At 43.1% G+C, this 22,897-nt stretch overlaps 1 protein-coding gene across 1 annotated transcript; it reads left to right on the top strand.

Moving 5' to 3' along the window:
- The first annotated feature begins 10,037 nt into the window (after nucleotides 1–10,037).
- Nucleotides 10,038–21,699, top strand: LOC144714899 (voltage-dependent chloride channel 1, chloroplastic-like). The gene is made up of 4 exons (XM_078589702.1): nucleotides 10,038–10,851; nucleotides 11,293–11,460; nucleotides 20,685–20,891; nucleotides 21,371–21,699. Exons 1-4 carry the CDS (start codon nucleotides 10,174–10,176, stop codon nucleotides 21,563–21,565), a joined length of 1,248 nt encoding a protein of 415 aa, XP_078445828.1. The 5' UTR covers nucleotides 10,038–10,173; the 3' UTR covers nucleotides 21,566–21,699.
- Nucleotides 21,700–22,897: the final 1,198 nt, after the last annotated feature.

Raw genomic sequence — 22,897 nt, 5'->3', positions numbered from 1 at the left:
GCCGTTGGATAAAAATCCAACGGCGATCGCGCATACGCTAGTGGCAGGAGGTAAGTTCACCGCCCGCGCAGCGCATACAATGCGCGTGCACGGGCGGTGTCGTGGCGCCCATTGATTAGCCGGCGCTTATAAAGAGGCACTCCTACTTGTGAGCTATATGTATACGACCAGCTTTTTACTTTTCCATCTTTTGATTTTTCTTTTTTTTCGCCAGGGGTACGTGGCAGCAGGAGGACGTGCCCGCCGGGAGAATTTGAAACGTCGCCGCCAATGAGGCGGCGACACGTCAGCGCGCGGAGGAAAAAAAATAAATTAAATAATAAATGAATAAATCCAATGGTTAACATTTTTTTTTTTTAGCAAAAATCACGGTGCCGGGTACGGCCAACCCTAGGGTTGTGCCCGTAGTCCGATCCAGCCGTGCCCTGGATGCCACCCAGGGAGATTTTATTTATAAAGTGTAGTGTTTTTCAATGTTTGTGGGCGTGGATCGAGTATATATATCCCAATTACATGCGGATCCCACTCGTCCACGCCCATAGTTAGGGAAAAGAAAAGATACATAGGTGGTACCTCACGGACGCTCGGGGAAGAGTGTACATCGGCGTCTCTCTAGGGCGGCTGCACGAGGTCGTTGTAGCGCTTGGCGGCGCTCTAGTGGGGGTGGGTCTTTGCCGTCGTCATGTGTGCTGGAAGTAGTGCGCAGTGACGCTCTAGTCGGGGCAGGCGCGGTCCATGCCTCGTACGCCAGCGCTCCAGGCAATCCTCCAATCTCGCGGGCCTGTCCTCACGCAGAGGCGGCGTGTGCGGAGGGAGGGCAGGCCAAGACGATCGAGCCGATGGCATCCTCGGGCCATGGGTGGAAGCTCCTGCCAAGAATAGAAAAGTGAAGTGGGGGTGCAAGCTTGTACCGCATGGTTGGCGAGGGCATCAGCTGTTTGGTTGCCCTCTCTCAGCTGATGACGAAAGCACGCGATACGCGAGCGGCACCGCGTGATGTCTCTCCACGCTCGATGTAGTCGCCACTGAGAGCATGTGCCTGTACGAAACATATCAACTAATAGCTGTGAGTCCGATTCCACGACGATATTATGAAGGTTCCGCTCCTCACAGAGGAGGAGACTGTCACGTATCGCCATAGCCTCGGCTACCGTATTAGTTTGTATACCATAAAAGGAAGAGAAGGCAAAAAGGAAACTCCCTGTGTGATCTCGGAGGATGCCTTCGCCTCCGGCGGGCCCCGGGTTCCCTTTCGCCGCACCATCTACATTTAGTTTGAGGTAGCCTATGGACGGTGGACGCCAATGGATAACTCGATACTGGATGCGGGTCACAGCGGGGGTCACCGAGATCCCAATGGAGCGGAGGAGCCTACACGCGAACTCTGATCGGCCGACTCGGGGGGGCAAAAGAGGATGAATCTGCCGAAGCCACAACTGAACTCGTCTCATGATGTCCGCTGCACGCATGGGTGTACCTGCAAAACGAGAGGAATTTCGCCCTTTCCAAATCTCCCATAGCAGGTAAGCTATGGTGATGGGGAGGATGGGGCTCCGTACAGAGCGAGTTGGCGAGAGGATAAACTTGCCAAAATACTCAGACGGGGTAAGAGGTCGAAGGAGATCGGTAATGAGACGCCAACATGCCACTACTGTCTCACTGTGGAAGAAGAGGTGGTCAACCGTCTCCGCGACAATTGTTAACATTGGTTTAACTTCATTTATTAATAACTTTCGATCCAGAAGTCCGATTGTGATGATTTTTTCATGGATTTGTTCGTCTTGATCCCCTATTTCTATCTGTATGGTAAAATGGTCATTTGCTCCATTTTACGTAGGTATAAAAGCCGAATTTCGAGAGGAGGGGGATCATTCTTGATGGTTCTCTATCACAGATGCAAGACAGAGAAGAGTCCCACCCTGGATCAAGTTATCTGGTACTTTTTCCTTGATTGTATTTGGATTTGTGCATTTTGAATGAGATTAGTTCAATTTCTTGTTTCTTCTTCTTGGTTTTGATCTGAAATTCTAAATCGCTTGGCTTGAGCGGCATGTACAAGCCCTGATTAGGATTGAGAGGAGAATTTGAGGGATTCAACTAAGCATTCAACTGCATTCCAAAGAAAAACTCTGAAAAAATTAGTTTTAATTCTTAGGAGATTTAATTACCCCCATTTCAGTTCTGAATTATCAAAGTTGCAAAAACAAACCAAACTCAAATTAAAAATTCCCTTTTAACCTCTCTAATTGACCTCTTGGATCCTTTTATTAGGATCAAAGAAGCCAATTTAGAGCTCCATATTTCTTCTATTCATCTCAACTCTTCTACCCCCCTTTCTAAATTCTCATCTTATTAGGGTGACTTGATCCTCATTGAAGATCAAATTCAGTTTAATCAGAGTGAAATGCCTAATACAATCACCAAATCGAATTCCTTACTAGCTTTCCTTGGACGACACTCGTACTTATCACTATACGTCTTAAGTGGAGTTATTATAAATTTTATTGCATAAGCCAAAATCCACAACGACAAGGGCTAAAAATTGCATAGTTTTTACCCCTATTTTCTGCTTATCACAACTCAATATATCAATTGGGTTAATTATAACATTAAATAATTATTATATATATATATCATTAAATAAAAATGTAGACCAATAAAAGTAGTTGGATCATTATTTAGAGAATTTCACAAAAAATCTTACAAAGTATAAATAGGAGAGGGTGATGTATATTATATGGCACTCAAGATTATCACAATTTTATGTCTCATTTAATTTTATTTGAATAAATGTATGTTCATTATATTTCTATTTTGATATTATATAATGGAGCCCAAAAAAATATGCAATGACCATAAGCATTATGTTTCGGTCATAATATAATGATAACTCTTCTTTAAACAAGTGTTCCAAATATTCCTATTCAAAGGATAATAAGAATTGAAATTAAAATGTCTAATATAGAAAAAAATGTTTAATCCAACTCATATGATTGATGGAAATATATGTGGCAATATCATAACGCATTCTTATCCTTTTCATGTTCATGAATACAATACATTCATTATAATGCACATGTGATGCTTATAATGAATTCCATAAATATGATGACATCATAATAAAGAGATCACTATACTTAAGCATGCGCTCTAAATTTTCCTATACAAAGGATATCAAAATATACACATATGGACAAACACTATCTTGTCCCACTCATATGGTGAGTATGATCGATCATGTATCCATTAATGTGAAGACACTACAGATAGATAGTGGGTGGTCTTTAGCAGAAAGAATTCACCAAATTTATCCGTACGAGTCCCTAAATGGTATTACACCAAACTATCAATTAGGTTGATTCACATCATGATTAGGGTTTGACATTTTGGACCGGGGACCGGTCAGACCGGACCGAACCGGGACAGAAAAAAGACCAGACCGGAAGTGGACCAAACTTTAGGTGAGGTTTAGGTTCATGCCAAAAAACCGGACCGGACCGGACCCTATCCCACATACTACCCATTCCCCTCCCCATCTCCTTTTCCATGAGCTGCCCCAAAGCTCATTGACGCTGCTTTGCATGCACAACACCTCTGTCCCCCCCCCCCTTCCCCGCACCTCCGCCACCTTCGGTACCGAACCGAACCGGGACCGAACAAGACCGGACCGGAACCGGACCGAACTTCAGGTACGGTTTAGGTCCATGTCATAAACCGGACCGGACCGGGACCGTCAAACCCTAATCATGATTGTGTAATTGGTCCTTAGGCATCAGATCCCAAAGACGTCTATGGATAAACAATTGTACTTGGACAACGACCAACAAGTTTCTAGTCATGGAATTGTAAGCAGTCTTGGTTCACAAAGATGATTGAGTGGTCAAGATAGGATAAACCTTAAGGAAGATGATGTGATGAAGTCCTTGGCCAAGGTAGTCGAGTATCAGAGAAGAGTTTTCTAATGATTTTTGAACGCATCAGCACTACCTTGGATCGCCGATTAAGATTTCATAGTTGATCATACCTATAAGTTGTCCTAAGAGCATTAAGAAGATGAGGGACTATACATGAGTGAATCACTACACTCCTTTGTATCTTTAAGAGTACGAGTTGTAACTTGTCACACAAAAAATGTATTTTAGATGTCAGAAGATAAGCTGAAAGTTTATGGTTCTTATAAAAAATTCCCACTTAGTATAGATAAGGGAAGGTCCTGAATGTAATCAAACCAAGCCATAAATTTTCAGGGTGCTACCACTCGTCTCCCTTTTCCACTTTGCTCCTCTCCACTCATGATGTGATTGGGATATTATAAAGACAATGGAGCGAGAATGGGGCTTGCCAAGAGGGAGGAATAGATCCGATGTTCTAGAGATTGTATAGACATGTCTAGAGGTTGCACACTTGAGTGGCTCAACACGTCTCACTAAAGGATTTGAGAAATCAAATATTTGATCTATGCACAAGTGATTAATAGGTTTTGAATGCTGTAATGATTTCATTCATAATATGACTGATCTCATAGCCATTGGTGTTGAGATAATAAGGTTAGATGGTGGGTGATTTTTTGGAAAATACTTCACTAAATTTATCTAATATGAATTCTTGAGTATTATTATGCCTAAATGGAAATCAGGTTGTCTAATATCCCTCTCCAAAACCTCTTCCTTTCCAGAGTATTATTATGCCTAATTGGGTGGCGAGAAAATTTGTAAGACTTTAAGATATCTATTAGAGAATCAAGAGGAAAAAAAATTAAATAAATAATGTGGTTACATCTAGAGATTAGATACATGAACATCTTGAAGAAAATCATGCAAGAAAATGAGTTGTAGTGAAATATTTTCCACAAAAGGTGATGTGATCATCAATGGTAATATAGTTTCAATAAAATGGGGTTTAAAATTTTTTATCCAACCATAATTATCTAAAATATTCAAGACCTTATACACATTTTTGTGGAGTTTGAGTTTTAATGTTCTAAGAGATACCTGAACGACTGAAAGAGACTTGTCTAAGGAACCTAGTGATAGCAGAACATGTTTAGTGAAAGGTAACATCATCATCTAGTGGTTTAGTTTTTATCTATAGCAATTCATTTAATTTCTGCTCTTTGAAGCATTTTAGATTGTCAACTAGCCTAAAAAACCAGACTGTAACAATATATCAATGTCGTATACTCATTTTTTGTGGTTTGTATCTTTTTTCTATAAGTGAGCACTTTATTAAGACAAATAGGACCAAAATATTTTACATGTGTATTACTGTCCATGCTTCAGAAAGAAATAATTTGTTAAATCCATGATCTTGAACATTTTATCCCTTGTGATGTTACCTTATTTTATAAATATCATTCTATAGGAAGATTTAAACACAACTGGTTAATATTTCATTTAATTCAGAAAGAAATTAGTGTTTTGAAATGCCTCATAATGTCTGAATCCTATATCATAAAACCTTTGGATATGGTACCCAATGATTTTTTTCATGCCCTTCCTCTAAAGCTACTAAAATCCCATTCTTGTTACACTAATTGAAATTTTATTATTCATGTTAATATGAAATGTTATCATAACATTAGGTCTATCAAATTTTTCTTATCAAATTAATAATATCAATTTATCAATTCCTCATTGTAAAGAGTGTGGATTACCCATCCTTCCTCTTAGAAACGTAGTTCACATAATAAAATGTCTCGTTTTGTGACAATAAATTATGTATTAGCTATTAAAATTTAATAACTAATATTTCAACTTGTAATGTCCCACAAAATATTATCTCACAACAAGTCTATTGGAGGTATGGAGCCCTAGATCATGATTTTTTGCCATTTGACGTAGATATTAGTCCAAAAAACATTATGTGTATTTATTCTTCATTTTCATTATTGGAAATATAAGTGGCCTGAAAGCCATTGAGACCTTTCCTGTCTCATTTTATATTCATTGATACAATATATATTCAAATGGTGCATGTTTGATGTGCTTATTATTGAAGTCTGTGAATACATGAAATGCATAAGTGAATTATGATGATATCATTATATATATTGAGTAGTCTTAAAAAATGAGCTCAAAACATTCATATTGAAATGATATTAAAGAAGGACATCGAAATATCCGAAAAAAATGACACTATCTAGTCCCACTCATATGATCATAATGGTTGATCTCATAGTCAGTAGTGTGGATATATTAAGGATATATAATGGATCCTATGTGGGGAAATAGTTCACTGAATTAATCCATATGAATCCATGAATGATATTATACCTATCGTCAATCAGGTTAATTCATATCATGGTTGTGTAAGCGCTCCTTTGACCTGAGATGCCAAAGACACCTTGTGGATGAACGATTGTCTTTTAACTATGACCTATAATTATCTAATTAGGGGGCTTCTAAATCATCCTATCTTGAAGGGTAGCAAAAAATCCAATACGGTGATTTTGAGGTAAAGATGGGATTATCCAACCTCGATATTAGAGGAGATTGACTCAAGAAATATGATGCAATTAAATCCCTTACTAGGGTAGTGATAATATTGGAGAAGGTGTTCTCCAATGATCCCCATTACACATCAATACTAACTTAATGACTTATTAAGGTTTGATGATTAACCATACTCTAACATCATTCAAGAGTCTCACGCAAGCAAAGGATATATATATACATATATAATTTAATTATAGGTGCCTGATAATCTCAATTTTAGGGTTAAAATATGTCGTTGGTGATTGAGATTATTCGATAAAAATATGTTTAACCGTACTTGAAAATACTTAGTTAGTGATGAGTATGGATCGTCTCCACAGGGAATGATAATTAAGGAATTACTTTCTTAAACTAGTGATGATCAATGAGAGGATCGACAAAAACACGATTCAAGGAAATGAGCTAGTGATATCGATTAAGAAGTACTTAATTTATATGTTATTTTAACTAAAATAAAGAGTATGCGATTGTGATGGACACGATGATGAACGAAAGTATGAACGAGGATAGTGGTTGTATGTGGAGTGGTACGATGGCAAGGATAGATAGACGAGAGAATGGGGACGTAAGTAAGTGGAGTGATAAATGAAACGTTGATGAAAAACTATAACTATGTTAAAGATGATGTTGGGAGAGAAACAACGTAAAGCGAAGACACTTATATTTGATCCTTACGTTTCGCCATGATCACGACGATTTGCAAGTGCCGGTAAGCTTCCCCTCTTCTCTTTTGTCTCTTCCCACACACCCAAGACACCAAGAACACTCTTGATGGATCTCAAAACTCACTCTCTTTCAATCAGCCCACAAAAGTGGGAAGCAAGTTCAAGATGATTTTTACAATGATCCAGGCCTCTATTTATAGATTAGAGGGTATGGATAGAAAGAGGAGGGGAAGATCAAAAGTTATAGCCGTTGGAAGTTGAAGCAATCCTAGCCTTTGATTTCTTCTCTCTCCTCATCAATGTCATCAGTTTCGTGCCTGTTAAGAAGTCAAAGCACTTGGTATTCTGTGTCTTTTCATATTCCGCGGCTTTTCGTATTCCGTGCCACATGTACATGTCAAAAGGACAAAAAACAAAGAAAAAAATCTCTTTCTTGATGCTGACGTGGCGGCGCATCGGCACGCCACGTCACCCTATGCCATTAAAAAACCAAAATACTTAAAATTTCATATTAAATCAAATAAAAGCCCAAAAAAAATAAAAACTATAACTATGAAAAATTTATATGTATGTACGTATAAATACATGTATATATTGACTCAAAAAAATCATATCTTTCCAAATATAATATCCAAAAATTCTAGAAAAATCATATTCTGTCTCAAAAGTTATATTCCTTTAGAATATACTGTTAGAAAAATCCTTAAAAATACAAAAAATCAAAAATTTATTCTAAAAATAGATTTAATCATTTTAAGCTTGATAACATGCAAATATGAGTAATTTAATGCATAAAGACACATAAATATAATAATATAAGGCACTAGAAATGCATGTTATCAGTGCCGTGAGAGAGTTGACATACTCCTTTGTATCTTCTATGGAACAAGATATAGTTTGTCATCCCAATTTATTAGGTTTAATCGATTCTTGATTAACTAATATCTATTTGGTATAGATAATTAATAAGGTCGGCCCCATAAAACTAGTTGCGGCATTGAAGTTATTAACTAGACTGATACATGAGCCTAAAGGGCTACATAGTCGATGTTTTTGAACGACGATGGTTACACTCTAAGTTGGGGGACTTTTATTAAATGTTCCCGATGATTGGGAGTTTAAAAATTTTCCTTGATAATTTTATGAAAATTTCCAAATAAAAGGGGGCACCCTCATTTGATGCCTATGGGAGTCAGTTTGAGGGGCCCCTCTTTCTTCTCTTCGTCATCCCTAAGTGTTGCTTCTTGTGGAAACTAGATGGAGATAAAATTGGATTTCCACGTTTGCAGGATGAAGAGGAGATCCGACACTCAAATATTGCATGGATAGGTCTAGAGGCTAGATATTTGAATGACTTGAAGATGCTGACTCGAGGAGCCAAGAAATCTCAAATTTGATCTATGTAAATGTGGGGTTTTTGGTTTTCATGTTTGTCTTTGATTCGATATTACGGTGGACAATTGAGTTTAGATCATGTCGATCAAAAGCCTGCATGTCCCAACAGTCCTTGGACTTCCATGCGAAAACTGTATCATTTTGATCAAATAAAAAAACTTAAAACACATCTATTAGTTAATGACCTTTCACACCTATATGTGGAATACTTTACCGAGACATTCACTAAAATGACTAAAATGTTAAAATTTTGAGAAATTTTTTTATAATTGGTAGCACATAATTAGTATCATTTTATTCAAATGGAAATTAAAAAAATTATTTCTCTGTCCGAATTTATATTATGAAATATAAATAAATCATCACAAGACTTCATTTCTAGAGTGAATCTCATCTGCTTGTTTTCTATCCCACTTTTTTTTTGAAATTTTCGCTGACACTAAATTTAATCATCATAGCATTAAAATATTTCTTATTTATATTATTCATGCTTTTGATGTACTTATTTAATTGGACTCTCTAGATACACATGAATTTAATGATTTCAATCTTAGGCATTTGCCACTTCGGACATTGGATGACTTCCCATTCATTAATGTTTTATTCTCTGGAATAGGTACCATTATCAAGTGATGGAAATATGTTTTCATTTTATATTAACAATATTGATGTAAGTTTCAAAATCTATCAGGAGATGCCTATGAATTTTAATACTAAATGTCATTTGTTTACATGACCACCTTGAAAATTCATATCACTGTAGAAATTGTGTGCTAGAAAAATGAACTTTCTCACCTTTACCCGACGTTCTACTACTATGCAAGTAGTGTGATACATCAATGATTCAAATTTCATGATAAGAGCTAATATAGATAATACTCAACCACTTAGTAAAATCCTGAAGGGCATTGACTTGTTTTGTGACAAAAAACCTATCTAAACACAACATATATTTCATGAAAATTTGGCAATTTTATGATACTGATAAATGATCAATCAATATCTTTTGGTGGAAACCTATCTTATTTATAAGAAAGACACAAATCAATGGTTTCCCTCTTTGAAACCAAATTCAGAACATCACACTACCTCATATGCCACAAGTGAATGTACTTGACTTAAACACCTCAAGAGTTTCACTCTATGACATAACCAACTCTACAAAATTAAACTCTGAACCCCCATATCTTATAAAAGGATGAAGCACATTGAAATAAGACAAATATGGAAAAATTAAAACCATAAATGATTACTTCAATGAAAACCAACACACAAAATCAACAACCAAGACTGACAAATGTGCTCAAACATGAGAAGAGCATGTTGAAAACACTCTCACCCCTCTTCTTACACACATTTGTATCATGATAGAGGGAGGAGAAGAGCGAAAGATTATTTGGCTTCACAAGTTTAGACAATAAAAAAAACATGATAAAAAACTTGAGGATATTTATTGTGTAGAACTAGCATGAACCAAAACCCCTTAATATTCTCAGTCACAAGTGCTACTGTTATCCTACTCCTCTCGTCTTCCTCCTCTCCCTCGTCTTCTCTGCTCCATCGCTACCAGATGCAGAGCGGAAGATCCTCTTAAACCCACGTCTCCAATTCCAAGGCCAATGCCAAAACCTTCAAGCAATAGCGCCAGCGCTCCTACCCATCTCTCAACCTCCTTCATCGGCCGAAATCCGAAGCTATCGGCGAAATTCCTTCACAAATCTCGCTCTTCTCCACTCCGCCCGCTTCTCTACCGAGTAGTATGCTCAAAAGAGCCCGACCCATCTCCCCTAATCTCTTATTTGCGCAAAATCCCCGACTGGGCAGATGCCATCAAGGAGAGAGGGATGCGGAGACGCCGCTCTCTCTACAATCACGATCTCTGGGTCGAGCACCGGAGCTCTCTCCGCCATGTCCGCCACCTCCTCTCCAGTCTATCTTCCCGGGTGATTCTGTCTTTGATTCCTCCTGTGTTCTCTCTGACGGCGGTCGCGGCAACTCTGGCGACGTACAATTGGGCGGTCACGGCGGGATTGTTGCCTGAGTTCTTCCCTGTTCTTAGGGCTTCTCCGCTTCCTTACCAGCTTACTGCTCCGGCTCTTGCCCTTTTGCTGGTGTTTAGAACGGAGGCTTCCTATTCGAGATTTCAGGAAGGAAGGCATACTTGGATCAAGGTTATGGCCGGGACCAGCGAGCTGGCTGGCATGGTGATGTCTTCTGGCGGGTGCGAGCTCTCTGCCGATGCCGATACAAGGAAGGCTCTTCTCAGCTATATCATGGCGTTTCCTGTTGCCCTCAAGGTTCGGGTTACTGGGTTTTCTTCTTACATGATTTGTGTCCCCATTAGATCATTTCTTCTTGGGAAAGATTTTTTCTTTCGATTCAGGTTTCCCCTTTTTTCCTGAAGGAATTTTATAGCTAATCTAGATAGAGCGTATTTGATTTGTGTCCCCATCAGATCATTTCATCTTGCGAAAGATTTTATCTTTGGATTCAGGTTTCCCATTTTTCCTGGGGGAATTTTAAAGCTAAGCTAGATAGAGCGTATTTGATTTGTGTCCCCATCAGATCATTTCATCTTGCGAAAGATTTTATCTTTCGATTCAGGTTTCCCCGTTTTCCTGGGGGAATTTTATGGCTAAGCTAGATAGAGCGTATTTGAGGTTCTAAGATTGCTTTTATAAGTTGTTAAAATTGATGGGGTTTTTAAGATTGTTTACTGTGTTGTATTTTTAATGCAGTGCCATGTAAGTTTTGACTCAGATATTGCGGCTGACCTGCAAAATCTTCTCGACGAGGAGGATTTAGCTGTTGTGATGAGATCCAAGCATCGCCCCCGCTGCATAATTGAGTTTATTTCCGGGAGCATTCAGCTTCTGCAAACAGAAGAGGCCAAGAGGTGTGTCATGGTAAACACGACACTAGATATCTCAAGTGAGCTAGTTTTTCTCGGATTATTCTTCATCCTTTATTTGCCTTCAAATATTTTTTAACCTTTCTGAAGGAGGAGCGACGATGTTTTTAAACTTGATCGAATACAAATTAATCTTCTCTTTGTGTTTCAGTTTCTTTTCTAGTTTATTTTTCTTTATCATCAGAGTGATTCATTCAAAACTTTAGTCATAGTGATGTTTTTGGTCTACCGTTAATCTTTTCTTGTCGGGTCACGTTGGGAAACTAATATATTTAATGCATTAGAATGAGTATGCTTCTTAAACGTGATTGATATCATATTGTATCCATTGGTTAATCAGATTTATTTTTTGTTTTCCAGGAGTCTAATGTGTTTATTCCTGATCAAATGAAATAAATCTTCTACTTGCTTTTCACTGTCTTTCTGATACAATTCTCATCCCCTTTCAAGGGTATCTCTTTCTTTCCTATTTTCCTTATATTGTACGTTAAAAAAGACCGAAGAATCAAGTAGCTGTGTCTGGATCTCTCATATTCCCCTGGTCTCTGTGTTAGAATAGCATCACAAGAGAGAGAGAAAGAGTAGAGGAAGACTGAGAGGTCCCACTAGGGCTGGAGGAGGTTGAAGGTGCTCCAGCCCAGGGGGCGGCGCCTGAAAGGGAAGAATGAAGGAGAAAAAAAATGATTCCGATTTCCGACGGCTAGGGTTTGGGGCCCTTTTAAGGGCCCCTACATGTGTCTCCCACGTGGGAGTCACTTAAAGGCCCCTCCCACGTGTAACCCTTTACTAAGGGATTCCACGTGGGAGGAGGTCAAATAGCCTCCGATATTAATTAAGTCCCCTCTGTGGGCCACTTATATGAAGGTGGCCCACTTACAATAGGGCAGAAAGAGAGAGAGAGAGAGATAGAGAGAGGGATATAGACATCAGCTCCAGTTCAACACCCTCCCGCAAGCTAGGTGTGGATGTTACCCATGCCGAGCTTGATCACCAAGGACTGGAAGCGTGATGTCGGAAGGGCCTTCGTGAAGATGTCCGCTTTCTGGTTGATGGATGGCACAAAGATAGGTTGAATGTTCCCGCTGCGGATGTTCTCTGCAAGATAGTGCCGGTTCAAAGCCATGTGTTTCGTCCTGTCATGTTGAACAGGATTCTTGACAATAGCCAGAGCCGACTGGTTGTCACAGTAGAGTTGTATTCCCTGATCTCCATACAGGGACAGGTCTTCCAGTAGGTGCTTCAACCACCGACATTCGGAAACACCCCTTTTTAATGCCCGAAGTTCTGCTTCTGCACTAGATAATGACACCTCCTTTTGCTTCTTGCTCCGCCATGTCACAAGACTCCCACCGAGGAATGTGCAGTAACCCGAAGTGGACCTTCGGTCAACCACAGACCCTGCCCAGTCTGAATCGGTGTAAGCCTCGAGGGTGAGCCCGCCCTCCCGTGAAAACAGAAGTCCCTGTCCAACGGTGTACTTCAGGTACGCTAAAATCCGGTAGGCCGCTCGTAGGTGTACTTCATGGGGCGCACTCATGAATTGGCTGAGTAGGCTCACGGCAAAGGAGATGTCCGGTCGCGTGTGATTCAAGTAGATCAGTTTCCCGATCAACCTCTGATAGGAGCTCTTATCCACTGCAGCACTGTCTTCCCCCGTTCCAATCTGCACGTTGGGATCAAGTGGAGTTGCCGCGGGTTTGCACCCTAGCTGCCCGGTCTCTTTCAGAAGATCTAAGGTGTACTTATGCTGGCTTAATGAAATGCCAGCCTTTGAGTGGGCCACTTCGATGCCCAAAAAATACCTCAGTCGGCCCAAGCTTTTCAAGTCAAACTCTCTTGAGAGTGCCTTACTCAACTGCTGAATGCCTACAACATCGCTGCCTGTGATGAGGATATCGTCCACATAGACAATCAGGAGACAAATTTTTTGGTTGCTTCCATGTCTGATGAACAAAGTGTGGTCACCCCTTGCTTGGTGATAGCCCAATCTCAACATCGTCTTCGTAAACCTCCCGAACCACGCCCTGGGAGACTGTTTGAGCCCGTAGAGAGCCTTCTTTAACTTGCATACCAATTGTCCGGCACCCACCGGTTCATAGCCTGGCGGAAATTGCATATAGACGTCTTCCTCCAACTCTCCATGGAGAAACGCATTTTTGACATCAAACTGGGAGATTTCCCAGTCACACTTGGCAGCAATGGCAATTAAAATACGGACTGTGTTGAACTTTGCAACTGGAGCAAATGTTTCATCGTAGTCAATTCCCTGGATTTGAGTGTATCCCTTTGCCACCAGACGAGCCTTCAACCGGTCGAGTACACCATTGCAGTGGAACTTTGGGGTGAATACCCACTTACATCCCACTATCCGTTTCCCCTTTGGAGGAGAGACGACATCCCAAGTACCGTTTTTCTCAAGCGCAGACATTTCTTCATCCATGGCCGATTTCCATCCCGGGTGTTGGAGAGCTTCTTCAACTCGAGTGGGAACAATAATATTCCCCAGTTCCGTCAGAAAGCTTGCATAATTCGCTCCAAGTTTCTCATACTTCACATACTGGCCAATGGGGTATTTTGGTGTGGATCGGCAGGACCGCACACCCTTCCGTAACGCAATCGGCCATCCCAGGTCACTTGGAGCTAGTTCTGGCTGTTCATTTGATTCAACTGGTTCGGGCAGAAGAGAGACTGCTACACTGTCGTCTTCTAACGGAACGGGGGGCTGAGTTTCATCTTCATCCTGTTCCTCCACTTCCTGTTCTTCACTGTCTTGTGCAGTGCCCTCTGCACTATCCACACATGGACTTGGAGTTTCAAGCAACTGTTTATCACTAGGAGGTTCCTCTTGATATCTGACTGCCGGGATGGACAGGAACTCGATTCCACTTGGAGTCACGTCTGCTACGGTCTTTGAAGGCTCTGCCGATCCATAGAAAAATTCAGATTCGCGGAAGGTAACGTCTGCAGAAACATAGAACTTCCGGGATGAGGGATGGTAGCACCGATATCCTTTCTGAGTTCCCGAGTACCCGACGAAGATGCACTTTAGTGCCCGTGGGTCGAGCTTGCTGCCATTGTGGTGAACATACACACAGCACCCAAAGATACGAGCCGGCAATCCAGAGAACAACTTCAGTCGCGGGAAGGAGGAACTAAGCAGGCTTAACGGTGACTGATATCCCAGAATTTTCATTGGTGTCCGGTTCACCAGATAAGTAGAGGTTAAGACGGCTTCACCCCAATAGTGTTTCGGCAAATTCGCTTGGAACAGCAATGCACGGGACATGGCCAGAGTGTATCCCAGACGACGTTCCGCCAGACCGTTCTGCTGAGGAGTGTTGACACATGACGATTCGTGTACAATGCCGCGGCTTGAAAGGTAGGAGTTTACGGTTTCGTTGAAAAATTCAGAACCATTATCCGTTCTGAATTTCTTCACAGTCCTCCCGAACTGCGTGGAGATCAACTCGCAGAACTTCATCAAAACTTCTGAAACTTCCGCCTTCGACTTCAGTAGGTATGTCCACATCGCCCTTGTACAGTCGTCTATAAACACAACAAAATACCGACATCCTGTAAGGCTGGTCACAGGACAGGGTCCCCATACGTCGCTGTGAATACATTCAAAAGGTGAGAGACATCGATCATCAATCAACTTAAAACTTGTTCGGCGATGTTTCGCCAAGTGACATGCTTCACAAAACAACTCATCGTCCAGAACCCCAAAAAAAAGACGAGGATAACAAGTTTTCATCAAGTCAAAAGGTGGGTGTCCCATTTGTCGATGTAGGCGCATCACCCGTTCCTCCCGGTCCGACTTAGCTGCGTCACCAAGCATTGTTGCAGAGGACGATCGAGGAGGAGGAGTCCGTCTTCGTCTAAAGGCGAAATCATCTTCCGGAGACCTTGTCACAGAGAAAGCAGCTGTCACTGTCAAGTATAAAACGCCATCCGTAATCATCTACTAATTTCTGTATGGAAATCAGATTTGCCCGTAGATCTTGGACATGTAATACCCTCCTGAGGGTTCCGATAGAGTCGACCAATATATCCCCCACTCCCTTGACTGACAAGGAACCTCCTCCCGCAGTTTGGACTTTGTGAGGACCACCAGCTCGGACATAAGTTTGAAACATTGATCCTTCAGGGGACATGTGATCCGTTGCCCCGGTATCGCCCACCCATACAGGGGAAGATGAATTACCTGATTTAGCGAGGGCAGTCGAACTCAGGCGCTCCTGGATTTCCTCGACTTGAACATTCGTGACTGCAGCAGTTGAGCTGCTGGGTTCGAGCGCCACGAGCTTTCTTCCCGGATGAAGATTGCTGGTTCTTCCAAGCAAGCTTCCAGCAGTTCTCCTTGGTGTGACGGCGCTTTTTGCAGTAGTTGCAAAATAGCGAGTCACGATTGTCTTCACCGTCACCACCTACTGCTGGATTTGGTGGTGCTGGCCTTGTTGTCCATCCTCCGGGAGGACCGCCTCGACCCTCAGGTTTCTTGGTTAGTAACGCAGAGGAATTCTGCCCCTGGGAGTCGGGTGTGACCCCAAATCTGCTCTCGGCCTGCAGAGTGGCGCTGATAGCTTCCTCGAGTGGGCAGTTTTTCTCGGTGGAGAAGTTGACTCCTAACAGCTTCAAATACCTGATTCAATCCCATCAGAAAGGTGAATATCCTCTGCTTAAGGATATACTGGCGCTCCACAGACAGCGGATTCTGTGTGGGCCAAAGATGATCAGTCTCCCTCCAAATGGCTTTCAGGCGTGAAGAATACTGGCGGATGTTTTCAGTCCCTTGACGGGCCTGTGATTCCAGCACTCTTAGTTCATAAATCCTCCAGTCATGGGACTGCTCTGCTGTGTAGCGCTGTATCTCATCCCACAGTTCTTTAACAGTGTTGCAGTAGAGGAAGTCCCGGCGCATCTCCGGTGTCATCGACCGCAACATCCAACTTAGTATGAGTGACTCTTCTGCCTTCCATTTTTTAAACTCTGGATCTGCAACAGCTTTGGGCAGATCTGTGAGATGATCTCCCAACAGACAGCCATAGACTGTCAGAGTCACCATCTTGGACCATTCAAACATGTTTCCCCCATCAAACTTTACTTCTGAGGGGGGAAACACTACAGCAGGCCTTCCCAGCTCCTGCAGGTGCAAGACTGAACTGTTCTGGCCTGAGTTTCCAGAGTCAGGCCCACTATCTTCATCAACTTGGCTTGCCATGGCTTCAAGTGGCTCCTCACACGTTCCAATCCGCCAACAGGTACTCTGAAATCGTTGCCCTGAACCCTAGCAGGGATTCGAGAACAAAAGAAAGCTTGGAGGGATGTTCTGAAGCAAAATCGGGGCCTCCAGGGATCTCCTAGAGCTCTGATACCATGTTAGAATAGCATCACAAGAGAGAGAGAAAGAGTAGAGGAAGACTGAGAGGTCCCACTAGGGCTGGAGGAGGTTGAAGGTGCTCCAGCCCAGGGGGCGGCGCCTGAAAGGGAAGAATGAAGGAGAAAAAAAATGATTCCCATTTCTGACGGCTAGGGTTTGGGGCCCTTTTAAGGGCCCCTACATGTGTCTCCCACGTGGGAGTCACTTAAAGGCCCCTCCCACGTGTAACCCTTTACTAAGGGATTCCACGTGGGAGGAGGTCAAATAGCCTCCGATATTAATTAAGTCCCCTCTGTGGGCCACTTATATGAAGGTGGCCCACTTACAATAGGGCAGAAAGAGAGAGAGAGAGAGATAGAGAGAGGGATATAGACATCAGCTCCAGTTCAACACTCTGATACATTCTTGATGAAAAAAAGTCAATTTATTCCCCTTCTTTGGTGATGCACGAATGCAGTCAAACCTTCCTCGCAATATCACTGTACAATCAAGCAAATAGATAGAGAGATTCACACCTACTTGTCCCAGGGTACCCCCGGCATTGTCGTGAAATGCAGCTCCTATCCTCTATCTCTCCTTCGCCAGTCGCTGCCAACTTCCCAATATACTTGCCTCTCCCCTCCCAGTGGGATGAAGCTTATTTATGCTAGTCTTGACCGAGAGTGATCATAACGACCTCCCACCTTTCCGAGGAATTATTCACGGGACACATGTGGTACTCACGTGTTCCCGGACATATTTACTTCTGGTCGGGACGTTCTTTCGTTGTGTTTTTGCTTATATGTGACTGAAGGGACTGTATCAGTATCCTCAGCTGGATCTTCAGCTGGTTTCCTCATGAAAAAAGCTCTCCTCTCTTGATCGATATTCTTATGTCTCCAGTTCCCTCTCCTTTCCTAGATTCTCCAAGAATCTTTTTCCTCCATCTCTGCAATCAAGCCAACCCTCGTGCTAGTCAGCGCGCAAGTTTTTCGGGTACCAGGTTCCTTCCTCAAGGAAAAAGAAGTCCATGTCTTGGGCCCAGGCCTGGTGCCCTCCTGCTTACATATGAGTCCCAGACCTACTATGTAGCTTGTTATTGCTCAGACATTTTTGGGCAGGACTATGGGTCTGTTGGAGGTGAACATGGCTGTCGTGGGCGGAGCCTATCGAGGCCCTTTCAGGATGCTTCCCATTGGGCCCCCAATATGTCCATCCAGGGACAGGACACGGGCTGGCGCAGCTCAGAAAGGGCACAGCAGCCCAGTTTTCCCATCAACTATCTAGATGGCCAACAATGACCTGCCCAAACTGGGGACCCTCCTCTAGTCACCCCTCCAAACCTGTGACGACCACCTGAGGCAAGGCAACACCAGTTTTCATGCCACCCAGGGAAATTGGTGACTTATAGATACCCAGAAGCCCAAACAGCCTTTTTCAACCCCATCTTCCCAGAGACTCTCATCCCAATCATGCTCCACATCACAATGCTCAATTAGGTGGAGCAAGCTGGGACAGAGTGTGCCAGCTTCCCCAAGTGCCTTCTCCGATGTGATCACGAAATTATTGATAAAAGGTGTGTTGTTGGAGAGGATGAGCTGTCAGATGACTCCATCTACCCTCCCCTTAGCGGCAGGGAGTTAGGGAATGACAAAGAGCCAGAATTGGGACAGCCGTGTCACTTCCACCACACTGCTGTCATTTATCCTTTCTCAGGTGCGGACCCAGATCTCTTGATTAGGAGCATTGAACTATATTCCAGATGCCTCCCGCAGATGATCTGGAGCATCTTCGCATGGTGTAGCCCTACTTAGAGGGAAAGACCTAGTTCCTCAACCATCATTTCAGCCTCAAGCCAAGAGAAGCATATCTTCATCTCTTCAATATGCCACAAGCTATCCCTGTGGTAGGGTTTGGTGTCCTTGATGATGATGATAAGAGGACGATGACAAGTCATCATACTCCTCATCACTCATATGTACCAGGATGACAATGCTGAAGACGAAGTTATCATCGTCATTTGTCTATAACTCGGATGACCATGAAAAAGAATCATTATCGTTTTGCCATTCTAATGGGGATGATGATGACAACGGACTCCTGTCACCTCCTCACATGCCATCACTGACCTTGGTCTTCTCTGTAGGCCTTGGCTTTGCCATGTCCACCTCTCTGTAGTGTCACACGGTCAAATCCCGAGCTAGGTCTCTTGCTCGAATTTGGCGTGTGCCGGCCTCAATGTTCAGGGCAAAACACTGAGCAGCCTTGATTTCTTGCAGCGGAAGCTTTGCAGATTGCTTAAGATCGCATAGAAGGGGTTAGAGTAGATGGTGGTGCTCAGCACTGTCAGGAAATAGGGTCATTGCATTTATATCATAAAGAGCTCATCATCATTGGGGATAATTACATGGGGGAAGACGAGGGGTGATACAACGAACGAGACGAGGCGCTTTGCGCCGAGGTAATGTTGCCACACCGCCTCAGGGCCGCCGCTCCGCGCGCGCGTGCCCGCTCTACCGCTACACAAGTGTGCCGAGCCAGGCGCCGCGCGCCCGCGGGCCTGGCGATCACACACGCCAACCCTGCCTTGACGGTCACACACGCCACCAGCACCCGTATCAACACTTTAGCACGCAGTCTGCGCGACGCCGCCGCATTCAGCGCCCCCGTGCTGGGCGTTGTGCGCCCAGCACTACCCGCAGGAGCGCTACGCGCCCGCTGTGCCGTCTCGGCGCTCTCTGTGCGCCACATGCCTTAGTCTCCTGGCGGAATGTCTCCGGGCCCCGCGCCCCGCACACGCAACGCGCGCGCTGCCCGCGCGGCCGCTGCGTGGCACCCTGCACAACTCCACGGGCTGCAACCGCGGCACGCCGCCCGGCTTGCGCGTCCCGCACCCGCGCGCAGCGCTTCCTGCTCCCGCGCACAGTGCTCGACGCTGGCGGGTAGCGTTGGCGCCCGTGTGTGGAGCTTGGCGTTGGCGCTCGGCGTTTGGGGGGCGCGCGCACACACCGTTTAGCCCGCGTGCCCTGCACGCGCGGACTGTACCTGATCCGTCCCGCCTTGGGCGCGGACGGGCACGTGCACAGTCTGCCGTGAATCACCACTGACAGTGGCAATGGCCTGAAAGATCAGGTATTTGGGCATCGCTACCCATAATGACTCAGTCCTTTAATGTCGTGAGCCGAATTACAACGGCCACGGCCTCCCAATAAGCACGCCGGCCTCTGGGCAGGGAATGCCGCCTAGTTAGGAGCCTATCAGTAGCCATACAAAGATTTTTACCCGTCCATGGCCGGCATGGATGCAGCCGCCAGCCTTCTAGCCATTCCCTACAACTCTAAGAGCAATATTATTTTCCTTGTGGACTATATGAAAATTGTCTTGTTCGTAAAATGGCTAATGTAGGGTATTTCTGTCTTTCCAATCTTCCTTGTATTTTCTGTTAAATACCATAGCTCTTCCCTTCGGTTGGGGGGGGACAGAAGAATTGAGTTGTGTAAAATTTCTCCTATTCCCTTGGTTTCCTCCTTCAGTAGGATCTTCATCTGACCTCAAATCCCTACGCCCTTTTCATCAATATCCTTATCTCTTTGGTTCCTTCTTGATTCATGTCTCTTTTCCCTCTTTTCTCAGTAGCACCCAAGGGTTGCTGTCATTCTATCCGTAAAGAGTGATTAAAACATTAACATGTATTCAGAATTTAAATTCATGGTGATGTTTCTGTTTTATAATCAATCACTTCCTCAAGGGCAAGATTAGAATAGTTGCTTGGTTAATTCATAACATTACGTATGCTTCCTGAGCATGGTTAACTACAAAATCCATTCTATCGGTTTGAACTAGATGTCTTTATTTTCCAGGAGACAAAGGTGTTCAGCTTCCACGAGGGCATCTGCGCCTGTGAGCAGCTGATGGGCATCCCCATCCCTCTTTCTTACACGCGATTGACGTCGAGGCTGTTGGTTCTTTGGCACCTCACGCTACCTGTAATTCTCTGGGATGACTGCAACTGGATTGTGGTTCCTGCCACTTTCATCAGCGCCGCCTGTCTCTTCTGCATCGAAGAAGTGAGCCCACGTTTCCCTTTTACTTATCTTTTATTTTTACGCTTGGGTTTGACAAGATTCCTTCAGTTGCATTTCCGTTGACTTTATGGTTTGACAAGATTCCTTCTAATGCTTTTGGTTTTTCGTGGGTTTCTTGTGTGAGTTATTTTTTTGGGTGTTCTCTCCTCTGCATTGAGGAAGTATATCCTCTTTTCCTTGTTTTTTTTCTTTCTGACTTGTGTTTGACAATATTCATCCTTTTGCATTTCCGTGGACTTTCAAGTATAAATGGCACTGGGTCTTCCAGGGTATTTTCTCTTTCAGTTTACTCTTTTGGGTCCCTGCAGCAGGTGGGTGTTCTCTTCTCTGCATAGCGGAATTTTACCCTCTTTTCCTTTTTTTTTTTTTTTTTTGAATTTTATGTTTGAGAAGATACATCCTTTTGCATTCTATTCACTTTTGATGTATTTGAGTTGACTTTGATTATGGCTATGGACCAGGTGGGTGTTCTAATAGAGGAGCCCTTTCCCATGCTCGCTTTGGATGAGCAGTGTGAGCAAGTTCTGGGCACCATCCGTGACACCATGGCCATCCGTAGCTCGGTCAATGAGCGTGTCCTCTCCAAGAGGAAGAAGACCCACTTGGAAGAACCCTGCCCTAATGGGCGCCCGCCCCCCTTCCTAGAGAGAGAGTGATAGATTCTCGTAATTTGTATATATATAGGATTGGAAAAATCCCATATCTTCCGAGTCGGCATGAATGTAGAGCTACCTGACTTTTTTCTCTCCATTTCATGATATCTCTGATCACTGATCACAATTGAAAGGCATGGGATGCAGATACACATTTACCCACCACCGTCACCGCAGCCTCTGGACCGAGGGTATGGTTTTTAAAATAGTCTATGAAATATTTTTAAGAAGTGTCATCTTCCAATTAGAACTCGATGACAGGTCCAAAAAATGCATCAATTGTAGGAGAGAAAGAAACAAGATTTGAGTGAAATGTGGAGGATAGGAAGCAGCATTTTGAAAGCAAAGCTTTGCATGGGAGTGTAGCAACATATAACCCAAAGAGGATAAGTTAAATATGGCCTCTAATAAGAAGGCTATGTTACAACACAGAGCAAAAGGCAGAATTAATTTCAGAGATAAATACACAATAAAAAAATCAATGTTTCCTAAATCCAAGTCCAAATGGAAATTCTCTCTTTACAGCAGACTTGATAGCCATCAGCCTAACCTTAGAAGGATTGTACCCAACAAAAAGAAAAAGGAACCCTTTATATAAATGGCAAAACCAGTAAAAAACTGACCAATTGTGGGACAAAATACATTCGTTTGGAAGAGAGAGAGAGAGAGAGAGAGAGAGAGAGAGAGAGAGAGAGATTAAGTGGGCTTACACATCTTACTATATGTCTATGCTTATTATTATTTTTTTTAATCCCATCTAAGGTTATTTAATAAAGCTTAAATTAATACATTCTTCATTATACTATGTTTAAAAATGTGTAGAAGCCGAGTCATTTACATAACTGTGATTGGTAGATATGTAATGTGACATGCCCATGTGGGCCTATAAGAGGATGGTTGTGATCCTTAAACAAGGCAGTATTTGAGACCCTCCAGCCCTTCTCTGCATCAGAGGAATTAGTCTCCACTGCTGTTATCCAGAAGACCCACTCCTATCCATCAAACAAAGATAGTATCTGATACGCTTCCATTGCAAAGTATTTCTATCAAGAGGTAGAGGGAGAGGAACACAGATAGAGAGAACCTTCACATTAGTATCTCTTTGATTGGTGGAGGAAGAGTGATGGGAAATGCTTAGCATTTGCATCTCATATCTTCTCTCCCTTCTCTTTTTTTCTCTATCTCTCATGTTCTTTTTCTCTCTCCTCACTCAGCCCCTTTCCTTGACTTTCTCCTCTATCTTTCACATTCCTTTTCTCTCTCTCCTCATTCTGCTCCTTTCTTTGACTTTTCTTCTCCACCTGTTCTCTTTCTTTCTATCTGCTCTCTCATCCT

This window comes from Wolffia australiana, chromosome 18, assembly GCF_029677425.1.
Source record: "Wolffia australiana isolate 7733 chromosome 18, ASM2967742v1".
In the NCBI taxonomy this organism is placed as follows: domain Eukaryota; kingdom Viridiplantae; phylum Streptophyta; class Magnoliopsida; order Alismatales; family Araceae; genus Wolffia; species Wolffia australiana.
This window is presented reverse-complemented; position numbering and strand designations above follow the sequence as displayed.

Excerpts from the sequence above, each read along its gene's own strand:
- LOC144714899 (XM_078589702.1), top strand. The coding sequence starts at position 10,174 with ATGCCAAAACCTTCAAGCAATAGCGCCAGCGCTCCTACCCATCTCTCA. Across the intron at positions 10,852-11,292 it reads CGTTTCCTGTTGCCCTCAAG|TGCCATGTAAGTTTTGACTC; the intron begins GTTCGGGTTACT and ends TTTTTAATGCAG. Across the intron at positions 20,892-21,370 it reads GTCTCTTCTGCATCGAAGAA|GTGGGTGTTCTAATAGAGGA; the intron begins GTGAGCCCACGT and ends GCTATGGACCAG.